The 19229-nt window shown below is 36.1% G+C and overlaps 2 protein-coding genes and 1 pseudogene across 4 annotated transcripts; all 3 read right to left on the bottom strand.

The window, feature by feature from the left end:
* Window positions 1–442: 442 nt before the first annotated feature.
* LOC120127356 (thiamine pyrophosphokinase 1-like) lies at window positions 443–4006 on the bottom strand. 3 transcript variants are annotated; one of them, XM_039145266.1, is made up of 6 exons: window positions 3881–4006; window positions 1617–1713; window positions 1406–1478; window positions 1114–1215; window positions 716–965; window positions 443–579 (listed from the first exon to the last, which is right to left on the bottom strand). In XM_039145266.1, exons 1-6 carry the CDS (start codon window positions 3954–3956, stop codon window positions 458–460), a joined length of 720 nt encoding a protein of 239 aa, XP_039001197.1. In that variant the 5' UTR covers window positions 3957–4006; the 3' UTR covers window positions 443–457. The 3 variants fall into 3 exon arrangements, with proteins under 3 accessions (XP_039001197.1, XP_039001196.1, XP_039001198.1); XM_039145265.1 differs by lacking the exon at window positions 3881–4006 and adding an exon at window positions 1821–1983; XM_039145267.1 differs by lacking the exon at window positions 3881–4006 and adding an exon at window positions 1821–1961 and having other exon boundaries at window positions 1617–1718.
* LOC120127355 lies at window positions 3288–14636 on the bottom strand (annotated as a pseudogene).
* A 2944-nt stretch (window positions 14637–17580) lies between these two features.
* LOC120127358 (stress-related protein-like) lies at window positions 17581–18577 on the bottom strand. The gene is made up of 3 exons (XM_039145268.1): window positions 18416–18577; window positions 18100–18327; window positions 17581–18021 (listed from the first exon to the last, which is right to left on the bottom strand). The coding sequence occupies exons 1-3, from the start codon at window positions 18515–18517 to the stop codon at window positions 17596–17598; spliced, it is 756 nt and encodes a 251-aa protein (XP_039001199.1). The 5' UTR covers window positions 18518–18577; the 3' UTR covers window positions 17581–17595.
* Window positions 18578–19229: the final 652 nt, after the last annotated feature.

Here is a 19229-nt window from a genome sequence, read left to right as displayed (position 1 = left end):
AAAGGGGAATGAGGTGGCAAGAATGCATTGGTTGCAAGAAGCAAGTTAAGCTGAACCTGACTGTTTTCAATCGCCCGTCTAAAACCCTGAATTTCTTATGCTAGGCGCCCCGCCTTGCTTTGCCTTGGTTCTTTTTTCAATAGATAAAGCTCAAAGCAACACATCGATTGCAGAGACAAAATATATATCCAGAGATGGAAGTAGAAGCTTCGGAGATGGAAATAGAAGAAAAAACGTGTAAATATTCATTTATTATATATTTCATCACCTCTTATCATCAGCCAATCCAGAAAACTTCTGTCAATTGCTACATTGCAATGCACTTTTGCAGGCAGCAATTCAATATTTCCCATACTATCCCAAATGACCCCATCAACATCGGCTTCATCGACCGTTGACATTACAATTGCATACAAAAACAAGAGTGAAATGTGCAGCCAATTCATAAGAATGCAAACTAGGACAACTTTTTAAGGGAAATGGTCCATAGAAGATCACAATCAGATTCCACCGTCACATTATCCCCTTCTACTATATTCGACGTGTTTACCAACCCACCAAATTTCATCTCTGTATTATCTGCAATTAATTTGAAACGGCTCTTTCTAATTATATACGATATAAGGCATGATGAAAGGGATGAGATGAGTAAAGCATGGAATTTATGTCCATTTGAGTTCAAAGGCCAAGTAAACAGTAAATCATATATGCTTACCCAGATCCCACTGAAGCCCTGTTGTTGTACTGCTTCTTGATGGCATCCCTATCGGAATTAGTCCACAGTGCGGACCCTGGACAGAAGTTTGAATATGTATCTCGTGACGGTGAGTCCTCGGAAGGAGATGGATGAGATTATCATCGGACAAAAGGATTATTCGCAGGGACGAGAAATGACATATGACATTTAGGTTTCCCATCTCATGGTCAAATCGTCCACCAAGTGCTCCAGCAACAAGAATGCAGAGCTGCCATTAAGCCAGAAAAAAGGAAAGGCTTATCCAAGCACACTACACAAGATGGAATGTACGATATCTTCCTATGCTCTACTCGAATACGCATACTCATGCATATATGGCGGATTCCTGTAGATAAATTCCAGAACATCTAACTTACATTACATTCGTCCAAACCCGGAGCAAAGTCACGGACGCATGTTACACATTTATGTAGATCAGTCGTGTCTTGATCATGAGTTTTATCAACGATTTTTGTTCCCTGCAGCAAACCAGAAAGTGAAAACATCTCAGCATTAACGGATGGGCCTAATGCTCATAAGAACATAGCAACACACGGCATACATGTAGGAAACAAGACTGGCAAGCCAAACAACATATGAAAGGAGGTTGATCATAATCGGCAACACACATGCATACACACACATATAGTTGATATTAACACTACTTACAAGGCGGGTATAAAAGTCAAGTACTTCTTTTCGTATGGAATCCATGTCTCCTTCAATTATATCCGGCTTGTATCTGCAGAATCAAAGCTCCAATGGTAAGATTTAAGTATTGAGATTTCAACTAAACTCTGTGGAACAACTTACTTAGGAGGAATAAAATAAAACCAACACAAATCAAAGCGTCGAACAACAACGGAAAAGGAAAAGAAACCTGCGTCGAACACCGGAAGCATCCTCCTGAGGGAACAACAGAGGAATTTCATCGTACACACGATTGGCACCACCGTCAGCACAGAGGCGAAACTGAGCTGCTCTAAACCCAAAAAAAAAAGTGAACAGAACATCTCACTCTCGAGGTGACACAGAGTAACGGGTATTAAAAATCAACAAAAAGTGTAAATGATGGAGCAAGGACCGTGCTTCCATATAAGAGGAGTAAATCTGGGGAGGCTTTGGTTAAGAACGACGAGGGCGTAGGTTAGAGAAGGGCGTTGGTCTTCAGGCATCGTAGGGAGAAGAAACGTCGAGGAATGGTGCATAAGGTCCATCGTGGATAACGTGCGATTCACCAAGAGCCGAGAGCAGGGACAAGAAACGATGGAAAACGGTGGTTCCTTCGGCAGTGCTTTTACATTGTCTTCGATGCTAGTTTTGTAGAATGGGATGATGAGATCAGCTCTGCGCCACATTTCAGGCTGTCAGAATAATGGTTCCATATTTGATGGATCATAGCGTTCTTCATTGTTTTTATTTTATTCTATTAGATTCAGGTAAACGTGGCCTCAGATGCTCCTCACAAATTGTATCTTCCGCTTTGTCTCTAATCACAATCGCCGCGCCCCAATCCCAAAAGTTAACATTTTTTAAAGAGAAAATATCCTCGTCAAAAATGTCTTATAATATACTATTTTAACTAAATTTTTTTAGATTTATCAAAATGATCAACTAAATCGCAATGTGATCGATAATTCGTAACGCGATCTCCGATATCGCAACGAATTTGGAAAATCGCAACGCGAACTTCGACTATCGCATTGCGATTTACATATTCGCATTGCGATAGTCCAAGTTCGCGTTGCGATAGTCGAAGTTCGCGTTGCGATTTTTCAAATTCGTTGCGATAGTCGAAGTTTGCTTTGCGATTTATTTCAAATTCGTTGCGATAGTCGAAGTTAACGTTGCGATAGTCGAATGCGAATCTGGAAATTGATTTGCGATACCGGAGATCGCGTTGCGAATTATCGATCGTATTACGATTTAGTTGGTCATTTTAACAAATTCAAAAAAATTTGATTAAAATCATATATTATAAGATATTTTTCATCACTGAAGTTATTCTCTTTTTTAAATTCTTGCTTGTCGTGTTTCACGGCTTCACGCCATTAAAGCCAATTAAAGAACCTCGTTTCCCCTTTCATCTTGTTGGTTATAAAATAATACGACCACCGATTATACCGTGTCAGAATCATTATTTTGGAATTAATTGGTCAAGTCACAAGAACAGTAAAATCCATCCATGAAGCGTTTAACGTTAATGTATTCTTAAAGTTTCGATCTGAATCTTTGAGAATAGAACAGTAATACATAGTTTGATCCACAATATACAAAAAAAAAAAAATACTGAATTGTGCATGCAGTTTTACGTTTGAAATTAAATAAAAATGATATCATTTAGATTGCAGGCCAGCTGCTATGACTACAAGGTTTATAAATATTGGTTTACAATCCTCACCAACGGACACAATAATAACAGCCGTCCTCTCCCACAACAAAAACAAAGAACAAAGGTACTCGGGTGCCTTGTTTCCCAGCCCTGCATGGAATCAAAGGGTTTTACTACTTCCATCATTACCAATAAACAAAGAATTACTTTGATCAGTTCGCTATTCTTTTGTATCTACAATCTGAGGACATGAAGACGCCATGGACTGCGGAAATACGCAATCGGAAGTTTTATCATATCAAGGCCCAGTCTTTACTTTCGGTTGACAGATACCAGGCAAGCACAATCCACCAATTACTACCAACTACAAGTGTGAACTTCGCTTTAGTTTCATATTTCTGTTGAAGCTATAGTGAGGGATGGTCTTTCTGATCTCACCTACGAATGTGCCTTCAGCCTCAGACCCTTGGGAAGGAAGAGACGGTACTTATTGACCTAAGGCTTAATGAACAAGTAAAGGGGATGAAGGAACTTCTTTCCAATTTCCACAGCCAATGAATTTGCTCTTCGAAGGCATATATGCTGAGGGGAATGGAAAATGCTTTAAATCGGAGTTAACCAACTTGTTAAATACTGTACCATTTCTAAACATGAAAATTCAAGCGAAAATTTTGGGAACTATTATAATACAAGGAAAGAAGCCGGAACCAGCAATGGAATTCCACAAGCAGGTCGCTCAAACTTAGCCAACTTACCTTCTACGGTGAGAATGAAGAATCAAAGGAAAAAGGAATGGCAATAGACAAAAATACCTCCCCTCCCCTCTACATGAAGTAGCTTAGAGCTTCTTTCTTTCTTGATCCACCTTCTCCATATAACTCGTTCCATTGAAGAAGCTCACTCATATTTGTAGACTCTGATGACACACTTGCACAAACCTGCATTCCGATTCCAACCAGCCACAATCAAATATAATACATATATATGTATAAAAGCACAGTTTTTTTAAAAAAAAGAACATTCCATTAAACAAATGCTGTTATCTGCACTCCGAATTATTCCATTTGAAAAATGTGTATGCTTAATGCTGGCACACATACTGAATAAACTTAGGGAAATTTTGGAACTTCTTCGACCATGGATAAATCCAAAACTGAAAGATCTAAAAATATGCTGAATAAATACCTGTTCATGGGCATATTTAAAATCATCCATCAATAGAGACCGAACGTCTGCACTGCTATACAAGGAAGGTGCAGGTCTATCCTCGGCCACTGCGGAAGCTCTCTCCTAAAATTTGCATGATATATCAGTATAATCTTGTACCTATAGTGAACTTTCATGAAAAATGGGGATGCAGTAATATAAAAGTAATACAAAACCCACGAAAATGTCATCTATTTCAGAACTTCCAAATCATGATATATGAGCCAGAATGATTTCTCATATAAAATTGTAGATGAAATTACCATTGAATCAACACGAGATCAGCTTGTTGGCCTATGGATAACTATTATTGGCTACCATTTAAATAACAGCATTAAGATTTTGTAATGTGCCCATAGAGCATATACAAGACACATCCACCAGTTTAAAGAACATATAAACTAAATTGTGGACTGACGACACTGACCTTCTTTTTCCTTTTCCAAAATCTCTCGTATGGGGCAATGTGCAGCAGTCACACAGAGGTTCTGCAAACAGAGAATTTTATTAGGGAAAAATAGGTAAAAGATTAAGCCACTTACCCATTTGGGTTCAAATAAAAGTTAGAAGATGACTCGGCTAACAGAAATAGGGAAGCATTGCTAACTTGATGAAAAATTTTATTTTTAAGAGGAAAAAGGAAGTTCAAAATAAGCATATGCCAGAATTATTAACACCAATATATATGATAACTCATTAGAAGATATCAACCTTCAGGTCACTTCCAGAATATCCATTGGTCATATTTGCAATAGCTTCCAAATCAACATTAGGTGACAATTCCTCTTTGGCTAATACAACTCCTAAAATTTTCTCTCTATTTGGAGCATCAGGCAAATTAACCAGCAATCTGCACAAAATATCCAACAGGTAAGTCAATGGTGCTCTTATCATAAGGACAGACTACAGCAGCTCAAACAAATGAATACAAATTACCTTCGAGGCAGCCTCCGAATAACTGCCTCGTCGAGGTCAAATGGCCGATTTGTAGCAGCAAGAACCAACACTCGTTCCTTATCCTTCGTACGGAGACCGTCCCAATTTACCATAAATTCATTCTTCATTTTACGCATAGCCTCGTGTTCACCTGGATTCTCCCGTCGTCCTAACATGCTGTCAACCTAAAATAACCACCCAACCAATGAATTATCAACAATTAATCTTCCAAGAAACAAAAAGTACACAACAATAAAATGAATGAAAATAGCAAACCTCATCAACAAAAATAACACTAGGTGCAATTTTACTGGCAAGAGAAAAAACGGCTTTAACATATTTCTCTCCTTCACCAAACCACTGCAAGACATACAAATGTGTCATATAATCTATCTTCTAACAGAAAGGAATCCTGTACAGTTTATACACATGTAAAATACCTTTGAAGTAATGCTGGACATTGATATGTTAATAAAGTTCGCACCAGCTTCGGTTGCAACAGCTTTAGCAAGCATTGTTTTCCCAGTACCAGGAGGTCCAAAGAGCAGTATGCCTTTGCAGGGCTGCAGGGGCAATAACATAGGAAATAATAAAACAGGATTTAGCTTCTAAACTGCATAATTCTAAGTAAAATATGATAAAGCAAAACACATTGAAAATTATGTATAAACGAGTCCACCTTAGTTAACTGTCCCTTGCAAAATAAATCAGGCCTTTGAAGAGGAAGCATGACCAATTCCTTCAATGTATCCTTGACGCTTTCGAGGGCTCCAATATCATCAAAACTAACGCCAATATCACTTGGTGGAATAACATCAGCGAGGAGTTTCTTCTCAAATTCATTCTCAGTGACCACATCCTGGAAATAAAAAAGGTTAAATGTAATTCAACACCAAACCAAAATCTCTAACCACATAAATAATTGATAACTACATCAGGCACAGTTGCTACAAATAAAACCAGAGATGAAGAAGGCAATTGTACCTTGAGTGATTTCTTCAAGCTTTTGCTCTCGGTTTGTATTCCTTGCAAAATGCTAAATCCATATTTGATGCTGCAACAGAAAATTCACAGGAAAAAAAAAGCACAAGAAATGGAGAAACATTTAGTTCATCTAATTTTAGGTTTTGTTTCAGCATTTCTAGGATTTAAGTTGCAGTAAGTGAAGAATATAATACCTTTCAGCTGAAATTACAAGTTTAGAATCTTTGACTAAAGCTTCTGAAGAATGCATGAAATGGTGACTCAGTGCCCAGCCTACCACTTTCTCCACACCTACGACAAAAGAAAAGGTACAAAAATCAGTAAAATCGAGGGAAAACAATTAGTACAATATTTACTAGCACCTCTTTCACGAAAGTATAATTCTGTTTTTTAAATTTTATAGGGAAAAAGTTTTTAACATATTTGACAACTTTTAAAATAAATGATTAATTAAATTTAGAAAAAAGATACAAAGCCTTGAAATCTTTCAATGTATAGATTTTAAATGGTTAAAAAACAAGGAATATACACTTAGATGGTGTGCATAAAATATAAGGAGCCCAAGGATACTAACTCTCATTTGCAAGGGCTTGATCCTTAATGGAAAGTGATTCAAGGTCCGGACAGTCTGCACCACTTCGATTAAGAACCTGATAGTATAATACTGTTAAGAGATATTTCCCATAAAGAGACGAGTACTTCTACAGAAAAGGTTCAAAGGTTCAAACACGTTAACAATTCAGAAATTCCTATATATCAAGGAAACAGAAGGCAACTTCTGCCTGTTCAGGAGAAGTGGATGGGGAGGTGTGTATTTTTATTATAAACTTTTCATCCATCTCAATAAGGTTACTTACCCTACACATGGACAGTAAAATAAGTCAGATTCAGGCAATTTACTTTGAGACAGAAGCTTTTAATATCATGCAGAAACAGGGAGCACACAGCTGGAAAAAAGAAAAAACAGAGCAGGATTAAAGTGTTACTCACTGATCGAATGCTAACAAAATTTGCCTGTTCTTTAAGAGTTTCAATGTCCCGTTCCAACTGCTGCTTCCAGTCCAAAAGTAAAGCTTCATCCTGATACGATTCAGGAATATTAAATTAAGTGTTTCAATATTCTAACAAGATATGACTTATGAGGGTAACTGATGCAGGAACCCACAAATATGCACCTGAGGCAACTGGATTGTCACTTTGTTAGGGAAAAGGCGAGTTACTTGTTTCATGGTTTTAGCTGTTTCTTTACCCCTTTCATGAAGTCTACCAAAATTATCCTGCACAGGTAACGATACATCAGGTGTGTTATTGGAAGGAGAACGCTAGGAAAAATAGGCGAATACCATATTCCAAGGGACAAAGGATGTCGTTTCAACATGTATAAATACAAGTGTAAACCTTTGACACATTATCATATTATCACACATGATCCTTCTAAAGGTTAACACAAGATAAATACAAGTGTAAACCTTTTACACATTATCATATGATCACACATGATCCTTCTAAAGGTTAACACAAGCAGAGAGTTAAAAACCACTAGGACAAGTCAGGTATATAGTTAAATTTAGACCGTCATTGAACAGCTGGAACACTTTGTCAATATACTCAACCTTTCAGGTAAAAGAAATTAGGCAAAATAAAAGGGTCAGGTGCTTGACATACTGGAAAAGCAAGATCAAGCAGAGCAGTCTGGTTGGAACCAAACTTTGTGAACAGAAGACTGCCAGGGTGGGACTGCAGAAACACAATTGGCAACAACAAACCGTTAAAAAGTAATTTGTAAAGCACAAAAGAAAGAAGCAGAGCTAAACAAAATATAGTAACTTGCTTACTTTTTCCTTGTGGTTATCTATCTGTGTATGAGAACCAATTACTACAATGTTTGTTGGCAAATTCTCAAGCTTACTCTTCAAGGCAGTATATATATCTGTATTTCCAGCTATAGACTTCTCTATGTCTTTCACAAACAATATCAACGGACTGTTTTTGATTTCATTCAATGCGACCTAAAAAATGAGACAGTTTTAGAGAAAATAATTGTGACCATGATAAAACAATAGCTCTCACGTATTAACCAGTGATATAAACCTCAAAAATTTCATTAATGACCAGCTTGTCAACATCATCACCTCCAGAACTATCCAAACGTAGTGAGCTAGCTGTAGAACAAAACATAATTGATAAGATTAGACAAAAGGTCCACAAAAAATCAGAAAAGGTGTTTAAAATGAAAGATGGGTTGAATAAGCCACCGGCACAGAAGAAACCATGATCTTCTTCACAAAGACCACCAAGGTCATTGCCCTCAGGAATAGACCTGTCAAATCTGACCCCGATTTTTGAGGAACCATTTTCTACAAAAGCGAGGACTACTTTTCCCCGAACACCAATTGTTGGTCCCCTACAGAACAAAAATGACTTAAAACCATTTTTGCTAAACATAATGTAAACACAAAGCATGCATAATATAAACATCTTTTTTTTTATAGAAGTAAGGCCTCATTAAAACCCCCTTCATATCCTTCATGTTATATCAGTAACATGAAGGACATCGGAAGGAGGACAAGAGCACCTCTGAATTTTATTACCCTGAAACATAACGTACAACCAATTCGTAGTCATAGACAGCTTGACATAAAACTTAAAAACATAGAGCGACCTGCAGCAATAAGACCAGGACCTAAAAAACTGGACAAACACAAGAACACAAAAACCTCAACAGAATACTACTTGATCAACCAATACCAGCCTTTGCTAACTCATCCGCTTCCCAGATGGCGGCTCTCAATATATGTCTTGAAAAACCTCTAACCAAGTTCTGAAATAGTGGGGTACAGAGGTCAGGATGTTTAATCCACTTCAGAGCTGTGGTGGAGTCCACTTCCAAAACAATCTTCCGACTTGGAGAGAAACCTACTTCTTCGATGAGAGTCAAACCTCTTTTGATCGCCATTAGTTCTGCAAGAATTGGAGGACCACCTCCAATATTTTCTGAGAATGAACCCAGTAACAAACCCCTGTCATCTCTAATCAAACCACCTATTCCACCTTTGTCCCAACCCTTAGCCATTGCTCCATCAACATTGAGTTTAAGGAAGCCTTGTGGAGGAGGTACCCACTTAGAAGGAGTAGAACACCCTTTTTTCTGATTACCATTCGAATCTGCCAGTTTTAGATCCCCAACTAGGAAATCGAAAGGAATATAAACATCCTTAAAATTCACCCCGAACCAAGTAGCAGTTTTGTATCTAGCAAGAAAGAACATCATAGCAAAATCCACCTTTTTTTGAAAAACAATCCCATTTCTGCATTTCCAAACTGACCACAGAACCGCCCTTGGAATGAATTTCCAAATATTAGATCTCGGAACTAAATCATCCCACAAAATCAAAAAATCCGTCATATTCTTAGGAACTACAAATGAAACGTTCCAGTCCCTCAAAAATTTGGACCACAGAAACCAAACCACCTCACAATGCAGAAACAGATGTGAAATTGACTCCTCACACTTCCCACAAATCGGACATAAAGGATGATCAATCCCAACGACACCTCTCTTCAACAGCTCCTCTTTAACTGCTACTCTTTGATGTGCAACTTGCCAAACAAAAGCTTCTACACGAGGAGGTACAACCCCTGTCCAAACGTGCCTGTCCCAAAAACCCTTTCTCCATTAATGCCCTCCTTATCAAAAAATTTTGTGATACAGGATTTAGCTGAAAAACAACCCTCTCCATTACCTAGCCATATCCAACAATCTTCCTCGAGTAATGAAGGAGATGAGGTGTTTAACAAGGAAATAAGCTGCAACCATTGCTCAACCTCCCAATCCACCAAATTCCTTCTCAATTGTATATCCCAAACCCAACCGGATATACTATGCAACCTGAATTCTGCCACCTTTCACATTTTATTTTTTGATAAAGCAAAAAGTCTCGGAAACATCTCCTTCAGAGAAACCATACCCAGCCATATATCATTCCAAAACTTCTCAAAAAATATATATAAACATCTCAAATGATGATAAAATCAAGGATGAGGGTCATTGGATCATCAATCCATTGCAGTAATTATAGCGAGTAGATGGCATAATTAGCAAGGAAAGCACCAATATGAGATCAACTTCAAATTTAAAATTTCTATAGAAACTTGCTATTAAAGAGAAAACAAAGCAATGTCTAATCTAAAGTGTGGAATACACATAATGCAAAAGAACATACCTTAAAGCAGGTTGTAGTGAGGAAAGCCCAGAAGGTGATGCGACACCTACAAACTTAACCCTATCACCTAGAATTTTTAAAAATTAATTCAGTAAGGAGATAATATACCCTCATTAATTTATCTGTTTAGAAAGCTGCGGCATTACTAAATAGAAAAGGCCAGTATTATCTCAAAGAAATGACACACCTTTCTTAAACTTATAGTTCTTAGATGTAGCGGTAGATATGTCCTGCTTTGGCAAAGCTTGGGAGCTCAGTGAAGCACCTGCCACATCAGCTTCTACATTAGATGTTGGTCTCTTCTGCTGCAACACAGCAGCCTGTGCAGCTCTTTTGGCATATATTGATGCCCTTTCAGCCCTTGAAGTTTCTTGCACACCATCAGCTTCTTTTGATGTTGACCCCTAGATATATGTTTAAGAAAATAACATAAGATACCACAAAAAAGTACAGACGTTCAGAAACACCAAAACTAGACAATACAGAAATTTGAGCAACCATATGGCTGTCCCTTTTTCCCGTATATATGGGATAAGGGGAGGTAAGATAGTAGGCTTCCCCCCAACACCAGGTTGAGAGCAGCTTCCGTAAGAGACCTCCGAATTATGAAATGCCCTCCGTGGGACTCGATCCCACGACCTCAAGGTTAAGAACCTCAAGGTTAAGAAATTTGAGCAACCATGAGAAAGTAAATACAACCGGAAGAAGTATCTATCATAATAAACTGTTAAAACACAGTTTCCTTAAGGAAATTACAACCAGAGTTTAGCACATTGGATTTCAAATTGAAAAGAAATTCCAAGTCATTTACATATTTGACAAGGAAGAATCATATAATACAACATTAACAATAAATATAGACTGCGTCAGCTTCTCCCCTGATATTAAGATTAGAAAAAGTAGGAAGCATGAAAACTACAATTTTAACCCAAATTTTGCTTTCATAACATGCAATTAAAAGAATCAAAAGTCAAAACAAGTAAAAGATCCATACCCCAAGCAACAGAAGAGAATCGACAGCTAGCAATCTAGCACCAAAATGCTTTGCAAGTGCCTTTGCCAACGTCTCCTGATATATTTCCGAACCTAGAAATACAAAAGGATTTAAAAACTTTCATAGGGATCAAAAAGAAGAATCGAACATTTTTACATGACAAATTAACATAAAACTGAAGTCATACCTGCAGGACCGGATAATAATATACGAGGACTCATGGTAGGGAGATCTGAAGCATACTTTGCAAATTTATTACACTTCAAATGCACATAGGTCGAGGCTATCAAAACTTTCTTTGTTGTATCACTGTCATGATAGAAATTTAAAAGTAAATTTATCAAACTTTTCAATAACCCAAATCCAGTAAGCAAGCAGTGAAGCAGGAGCTGGGAACAACAAAAAAACAGAAGGCACAAAACTAATAATGTGTAAGAGGAATAATTTCCAGTCACTTGCAATAATAGTGTGGTCAAAAATTTACCCAATAAATAATAAATGAACTTGCAAACATGCAAAACAATAGATAGGGAAAAGAAGTAAATGCAATAATCCTAAAATGATCGAATTATATTTCCAAGACAATACAGATGTGCAAACACCATTAAGAGCAAAGTGAGAAGATTTACCTTAAAAAATATGAGAAATTTTCAAATGAGACATCTATATTATCCGGATTGAGAATGCCTTCCTGTAAACTATCTTTAAATGCTTGCCGCTTAGTTGAGATTGAAGCTTTAGGAGGTTCAAATTCCTTAAGCATCTTTCTAATTTCCCTTTGCTCATCAAGAATTTTGGTAATGCTGCCAGTAAAATCAAAGTCAGTAGATGATGTACCGGCAAGGATTCGCAACAATGGTCTTAAAGCGTAACCAGCCCCAGGTATTTCATATTATCAGCATCCATACTATCATCCAATCCAATTGTGTCAAGATTAGGGCTTTCATTGGTATCATCAGGAGAAGGAGCAACAGTTTTCTGCTTTGAAGAAGCAGTTGCTGGATCACTATCACCAGGACTATCCTTCGTATCAACTTCTGGAACACAGTCATCCGACATATTGCTACCAGAAGGTAGATTGGACATATCTGGATTCTTTTTTGTTGACAAGGAGGCCAATATTGTTGCTGCACCAGTAACAGCTGATGGATCCCCTGATCGTGCTTCAATAATCCCTTTCATAGGAGCAGTCTGGGCTTCTAAAATGCTCACTGAAGAAGGTATGCCTGGTGCATCTAAGTTATCAATGGTGAGCTGCTGAAATATCTAAGTTTCCATTAAGGAATTAAAGTAACTCTCAGATGGAAAAATATATCATAAGAACACCAAAGTTGAATAAAAGAAACATGCGGCAAGACAACAGCGCATAGATTCTCATTTGAGAGGGAGAGGAATATCAATCGTTGTCAAAAAAAAATGTGTTAAGACTGTGTTAAAGAAAAAGGATACATAAGCATGATCTCCCGAGCTAGTGAAAATCAATTCATCGCCTGCATTTAAAATTAAACTAGCATTTTTCCGGTAAGCCCTCCCATTAACCTGGACAGAACCTTTTTCCTCCTGTGACTTCTAGTAGTGCAATAGAAGTGCCATTGCTCTACATTGGAACAATAAAGTCGGCACTCTCATAAACAGGCAATAAAAATTATGAACAGACAACTTGCAAATAAGTATCGCGAAGCTACATACCTCCATGTGCTTCACTTTGCACAAAATGTTGCTGATATTGGAATCTTTAAGACATAAATTACATTGACGGCTTTGGCCGGCAGTGAATGGTGTGCCAGACATGACCAAATGAGGATTCTGAGGATAAATAAAACATAAAGAAAGAGTGAATCTAACATTAATAAGAATATGAAACAGAGTGCCTTAGCATGAAAACAACCATAAAGCATACGAATAGACCAACACATCCAGAGTTAACTTGTGAGTTTTCAGACTTACACGTTTTGAAAGATATAATCCCAAAAAAAATGTTGCTAGGCAAAGTTGTCAACACATCTTAGAAATTCATATGGTCCAGTTTGGCTCTTTTCAAATAGACCAACAAGGGAGAACTGATAACCATTAATCTAAAAAGGACATTCAGAACTTCTCCCTGATGGAAAACTTCCAGTGTCTTCGAGTTCAAGTCTCTTAACTAAACTAGGAATTTAAATTGACCTATATGATTATGAACTCCAAGATTACACTCCATGATTGGAACCAAACATAGTATTATAGCTCTACACCCAAATCATGCAATAAAAATTCATTGACATCCAAAATCCACATGCCAAAAGCACTTCTTTTTCATTTCATTTAATGCTGACTCTAATTTATAATCCTACTCGATTAAAAACAGAGACCAAGAATCAAAAGACAGGTCATAACGGGGAAAGCTAATAAAAATTTCATAGAACATACCTGGGAGTACTGAGATAGAAGCTTTCCCCAAGGGACTTTAGAAGCTGATTTAGCTGGCTTCTTCTTAACCCGACCACTAAGCCCCTCAACTTTCTCCACATCGACAGCAGCTTCTTCTGCTTAAACCAAATACACCCCCACATCAAAACCCCATAAAAACCAAAATCAACTCCAAAAGGATTAAACCCCCTAATAACCAAACAAGAAATCAACCAAGGATCGCACCTAAAGAATCCGGAGACACTAAAGTACCGTTCTCAACATCAGCATCGGCAGACTTATCGGGAACAGACCCATCATCAGCCTTAGCCACATCAGAGACCTGCAGATCAGAGGTCTGGACCTCCGTTACCGGCGATTCCGACCCAGATTCCTTAAGCGTCTCGGGAACCGATGCTCCGTCGGCGGGAGACGACGCAGGATCAGATGCCTAAATGGAAAAAAATGAGACCCAGATTCAAAATCTAAACAAAAAAACATATACGAAGAAATGATTTTGGCGCGCATGCATATTAAGAATCCTAGGGAAATATTAGATTGTTAGAAGGCAAAAGAAAAAGAAACGTAATACCTTGGATCGTTTACTAGAAGTGGGAAGGGATGACGTAACGGGAGAGGATGAAAGAGGACGTTTGGAAGAGGAAGAACTGCGTCGCGTTTCGACCATCTTGTTGTTGAAGATGAACAGAGGAAAAGGTTTCGCGGAGAGGGGGTTTACCTTTTGGGGTTTTCTCTGATTCGAGGAGAGGAAACCTTTTGGTCTTTGGGAAGAGAACGGGGAAAGAGAAAAAGAAGTGAATGATTGCGGGAAGATCAGTTATCAAATGTTTCTCTGTTGAGGTGCAGCTAATATTTGTTTTTATTTCTTTTGGTTTGGTTTTCGGAGGTTAGGATAATTAGGGAGAGGCGGAATGGGTGGTTTAGTTTGCAGTTTTTGCTAATTAAGTAAAAGGTCAACTACATTTGGTAGTCACTAAACTTTATAATATTTCCTTTTTCATCACTAACCTTTTAATTCACTTTGATTACGATTATTATGTTAGTTATCGTTAGAAAATGTTGATGCGAAGTCTTCTTTCTCAAATCCCCAATTTTTTAAAATTGGCAATCATGGTAAAATTTGAGTTTTCGGTTAACGAAGTAATCATTGGTCAATTTCAATAATGATAAGACTTTGTTTGTCTATAAAATTAACATAATTGGAGTTCAAATTTATGTAACGATTAACAATGGCATATAAAAAAAATTAACTTTTAGTTTTTACTATAGCATTATTTTCTCATTATACTGTTGTTTTTGTCGTCATTTGAAGGTTCCCGTGTTAAATTAAACATCAAGCCACTCATATATTTTTCTCTTTCTTTCATTTGGTTTTAATTCATCAAAAAAACATTTTGATTTCCTCGTATCCAGGTAAACCATAATTGAAACTAAAAATAGAAATTTTCAATATATTACTGTTAGCTATTGAAAGATGCGACGAAATTAAACTTTGGTTTCATCGATCGTATGAGAATGCTTGGTAGTTTATTTTGTGACCGAAATAAAATTTCTACACATGTTAACGATTTTAGGAAATAGTTCAGCAAGCCACATGCATGGTGTCGCTGGTGACTCGAGAGTTAATGGACCTCATTGTTTTGATCAAAACAAGTGAGTTGAGCGTATAAAGTGTGTTGCGGACACAACTGAGTGATGAGATAATTCTTAAGACTCAAATAGGCATAATCATTGTCTTGAATTGTCATAAAGTGAAAATCATGATATAGAGAAATTAGGGAGGAATTTGATTGTTGATTCTATTATTTTCAATGATGGTGTCGCTGAAACATTTCTTTAGCTCATAATATTATTAAATGATAAAATTATTATTGCTTTGAAAAAACCATTTTGTCGTCTAAGATTTCCTGTGTTCAATGTGCATAGGGTTTTTGGCTAAGATTACAGATGTAATTAGGAATGATTATGTGTTTTAGTTCATTTGAATTTGAATCGAGTATAATATATATTTTTTTATCTATCATATGATTTAAATTTTATTTTGGTTCTTAAGGGGAACAAATGCACATGATATGATATGATCTGATAAATATATCTATTGTTTTTGAGTCGATACGATGCACATCAATTATTACACGGTCAATGTATGCAACCATGATTTCATTCATATTTATCAAGTTCAAATTTGAGACATCAAGTAAAAGGCGAACTGCTTGGAATTAAAGCTGTACTTTTTGTCATACTTGTGGATTTTGTCTTATGTAAAATTACCTAAATGATATCATTTTTTTAATTATTTGAGGGTATGTATCTATTCCATTTAAAGAAATAATATATTTTTAACATACAATATTTAAATAAATATGTATTTTGTCGATCATATTTTAAAATATGTGTTTGATAAGATATACATATCTTATATGACACCGTATGTTTCAAGAAAAAATATTTTTTAGTTAGATTAAAATAAAAGACACAAATTATGAAATACTAAATTTTGTTTAGAGATATTAAATTAATTATTTTATTTTATTATTTAAAATAAAATATTTTTAAACAAATTAAAATTAAAATTTTCTCGAACTTAATACAATATTTTATTTCGTAATCTTTATTTATTTAAACATTATTTTTATGTCATTCATATTTGAATAATTAATGTTTAAATAACTAATAACATTTTTCTCTTTATTTTTGTGATCGACAGTGGTTAACACCAACGTTGACCATCAATCGAATCGTTAGTATTTATTGTTTTTCCTATATTTTATTATTTTATTTTTATTTCTTATTCTTAACAACTCTATCTGTATGAAATGTCTCATTTTATATTTTAGTATATGTTTTTAGTCGTTTTACCTTATTTTCATTTGTTTTTTTAAGAAATTAAATTTGACATCGTAATAATTGATTAAGATGATGTATTTGTTATCATGCTTTGAATTCTCAGATTGAAATTAGAGAATAATTTGTGTTCGTGAATAATTTTCTCTTATCGTCAATTATGATTTATGGTTTATCATTAGTTTTTTAATAGCTTGATATGTTTCTTAATCATTTTGTTAATATTTTTAGATATGTTTGCATCTATTTTTATTTAAATTTATTTGGTTATGATTTTTAACTTTTTTTATTATATGATCTTTGTGTAACAATAAAAAAAATATCTTATGATATATTTAGTTTACAATTACAACCGTAAATTTTTATTGTAATTTGATTTGATTTTTTTTAATTAAATTAACAGTTCTTTTATTGTAAAATTAATTAATTATAAAATAATTAATATTAATAATTATTAAATTTTGTGATTTGATAAATATTTAAATTAATTATATCATATGAATAAAATAAATTTTTTAAATTAGAATTATTGAGATTGATACTTACCATAGAAATGAAAAAATCTCACTCATAGATAACCTCTACATGAACTAGCTTTACAATTCAATTAAAGTCTTATTAGTTCATAATACCTCTACATTTTGCTTTAGACAATTCAATTTAAGTCATTAGATTATCTTTTATTGCACTCTTAACGCTATATTATTTATATTTATATATTTTTAATTAAAAAACGACTTATAAAAAATATTTATTATATTAAAAAGAAAAAGAAAAACCATTCAGCATTGATCTTGAGCACCCAAAATATTAAGCTAAAAACAAAGAAGGCCAACAATGGAGTCATTGACTCCATTCCATCGACGACATTTTTCAGTTGAGGAAGCTAACCACCTAATCCCCAAAACCCTACTATTACCCCCTACCGATTTCATTGCCGGCGAACTGTTTCCCCGTGACCCTCTCCGAAAGCCTTTGCGATTCTTTCAGTCGAGATCAAAGGTAGATACGACGCTACAGCGTACCCTCTCTCACCGGAGTAACGTACCACCTGATTGTACTTCTCCAACCAGTAAGCGGCCGTGGGGACTACTACATGAGACACTTGAGGGAAAAACGGGAGACGGTTAAGCGACCGCCAAGCAGAAACTGCGTACCCTTCCGCTACCGGCTCGTATTTGTCGTACATCTCCTTAGCCGTCGGTTCACACTTGCTGTAAACGTTCCTCGTGATCATCTTAGCCGCGTCTAGAACGCCGACTCGTTGGACCTCCGAAGCCATGGTTCGAGCTTGGCATGAAGCCTGCTTTACCAGAGACGGCACGTGACGTTCCAACTCGTTCAAGGACTGGTCAACCTGCAGACCACGTGTGTAAAAAATAACGGTTCATTAACAAAAATGGCGTTTCGGGGGGCTGAGGCGTTGAATGCTTACCTTGCGATCGACGAACTCGAGGAGCTTGAACGGTAAATCGTGGAATTTATCGTAAACGGGGCCGACGACGGTCTTGACGGTTTCTTCGACAGTTTGTACGCCCGGTTTAAGCCGACCGGAGTTTTGTTTGGCGTACTCGTAGACGCATGATACACAAACAACTGCATAAACTGACGCCACTTGAACGAAATCTAGATACTTGAGCTTCTTCTGTACATTATCTTCGATCTACATTCAAAATAAAACAAAATCAACTTCTCATCCATCAAAAAGAAAAGGAAAAAAACAATTATCAAGAGATGCTTCTTGCGCTTACCGCCTCTTTTTGTTTAGGATCAGACTCCGTTGTTGGTGATTTAACTGTGGTTTCCGCCTCCTTTGGCCGTTTGACATCCGTTTCCACCCTTGTTTTCGCCATTATCGAGACTAATACTTTGAAAAGTAGTAACAGACTTTAGACTACAGAAATTGAAACGAAAGCTTTCTTCGAATATAACGAGAGAGACGAACCAGAGCGTTGTAACAACAGCTCTTCTTATAGCAATTCCTACGGTTATGATACATTTTTATGCCACGTGGTGCGAGATTAAAAGGGTCACCATGATCAGTTTGGAGGCTGTGTAAATTGGGCCCGAGGGAAAATGTGGCGAGCCCATTGATATGAGGGTTTAAACATTTTTGAAGGGTGGACGAGTAGGTGTCGTTTTCATGTCGTGAATGATTGACAAGTGGCAAAAGGAGATAGGGGTTTGGTGCCTCTACGTGCCGAGACATCATTGGAACGGCTGTTGGCACACACGTTAAGGAGATGCATGTGTCACTTTTTACTCATTCCCATGGTTCCTTCACTTCTTTTCACGGTGGAAGTTATGGCCTTCTGGACCAATAACTGAATTTTGTTTTTAAATAAATACATTATGTTTTTTTTATTAAATATAGCACTCCCCTAAAATTATTTTATAATAAAAAATAGGATTTTATTAATATTTATGTATCTGTATAATTATTCATAAAATTAAAATTATATTATTTATTGTATTATAATATATATTTTTATTAATATCTTCGCTTTTAGTGATTTTTTTTCATTCATATTTTTTTATAAAAATTTATATATTATTATTTTTACT

This window comes from Hibiscus syriacus, unplaced genomic scaffold (genome assembly GCF_006381635.1).
Source record: "Hibiscus syriacus cultivar Baekdansim isolate YM2019G1 unplaced genomic scaffold, ASM638163v2 tig00110467_pilon, whole genome shotgun sequence".
Classification (NCBI taxonomy): Eukaryota; Viridiplantae; Streptophyta; class Magnoliopsida; order Malvales; family Malvaceae; genus Hibiscus; species Hibiscus syriacus.
Note: the sequence above shows the minus strand (reverse complement) of the source record. Positions and strands in the feature narration are given on the sequence as shown.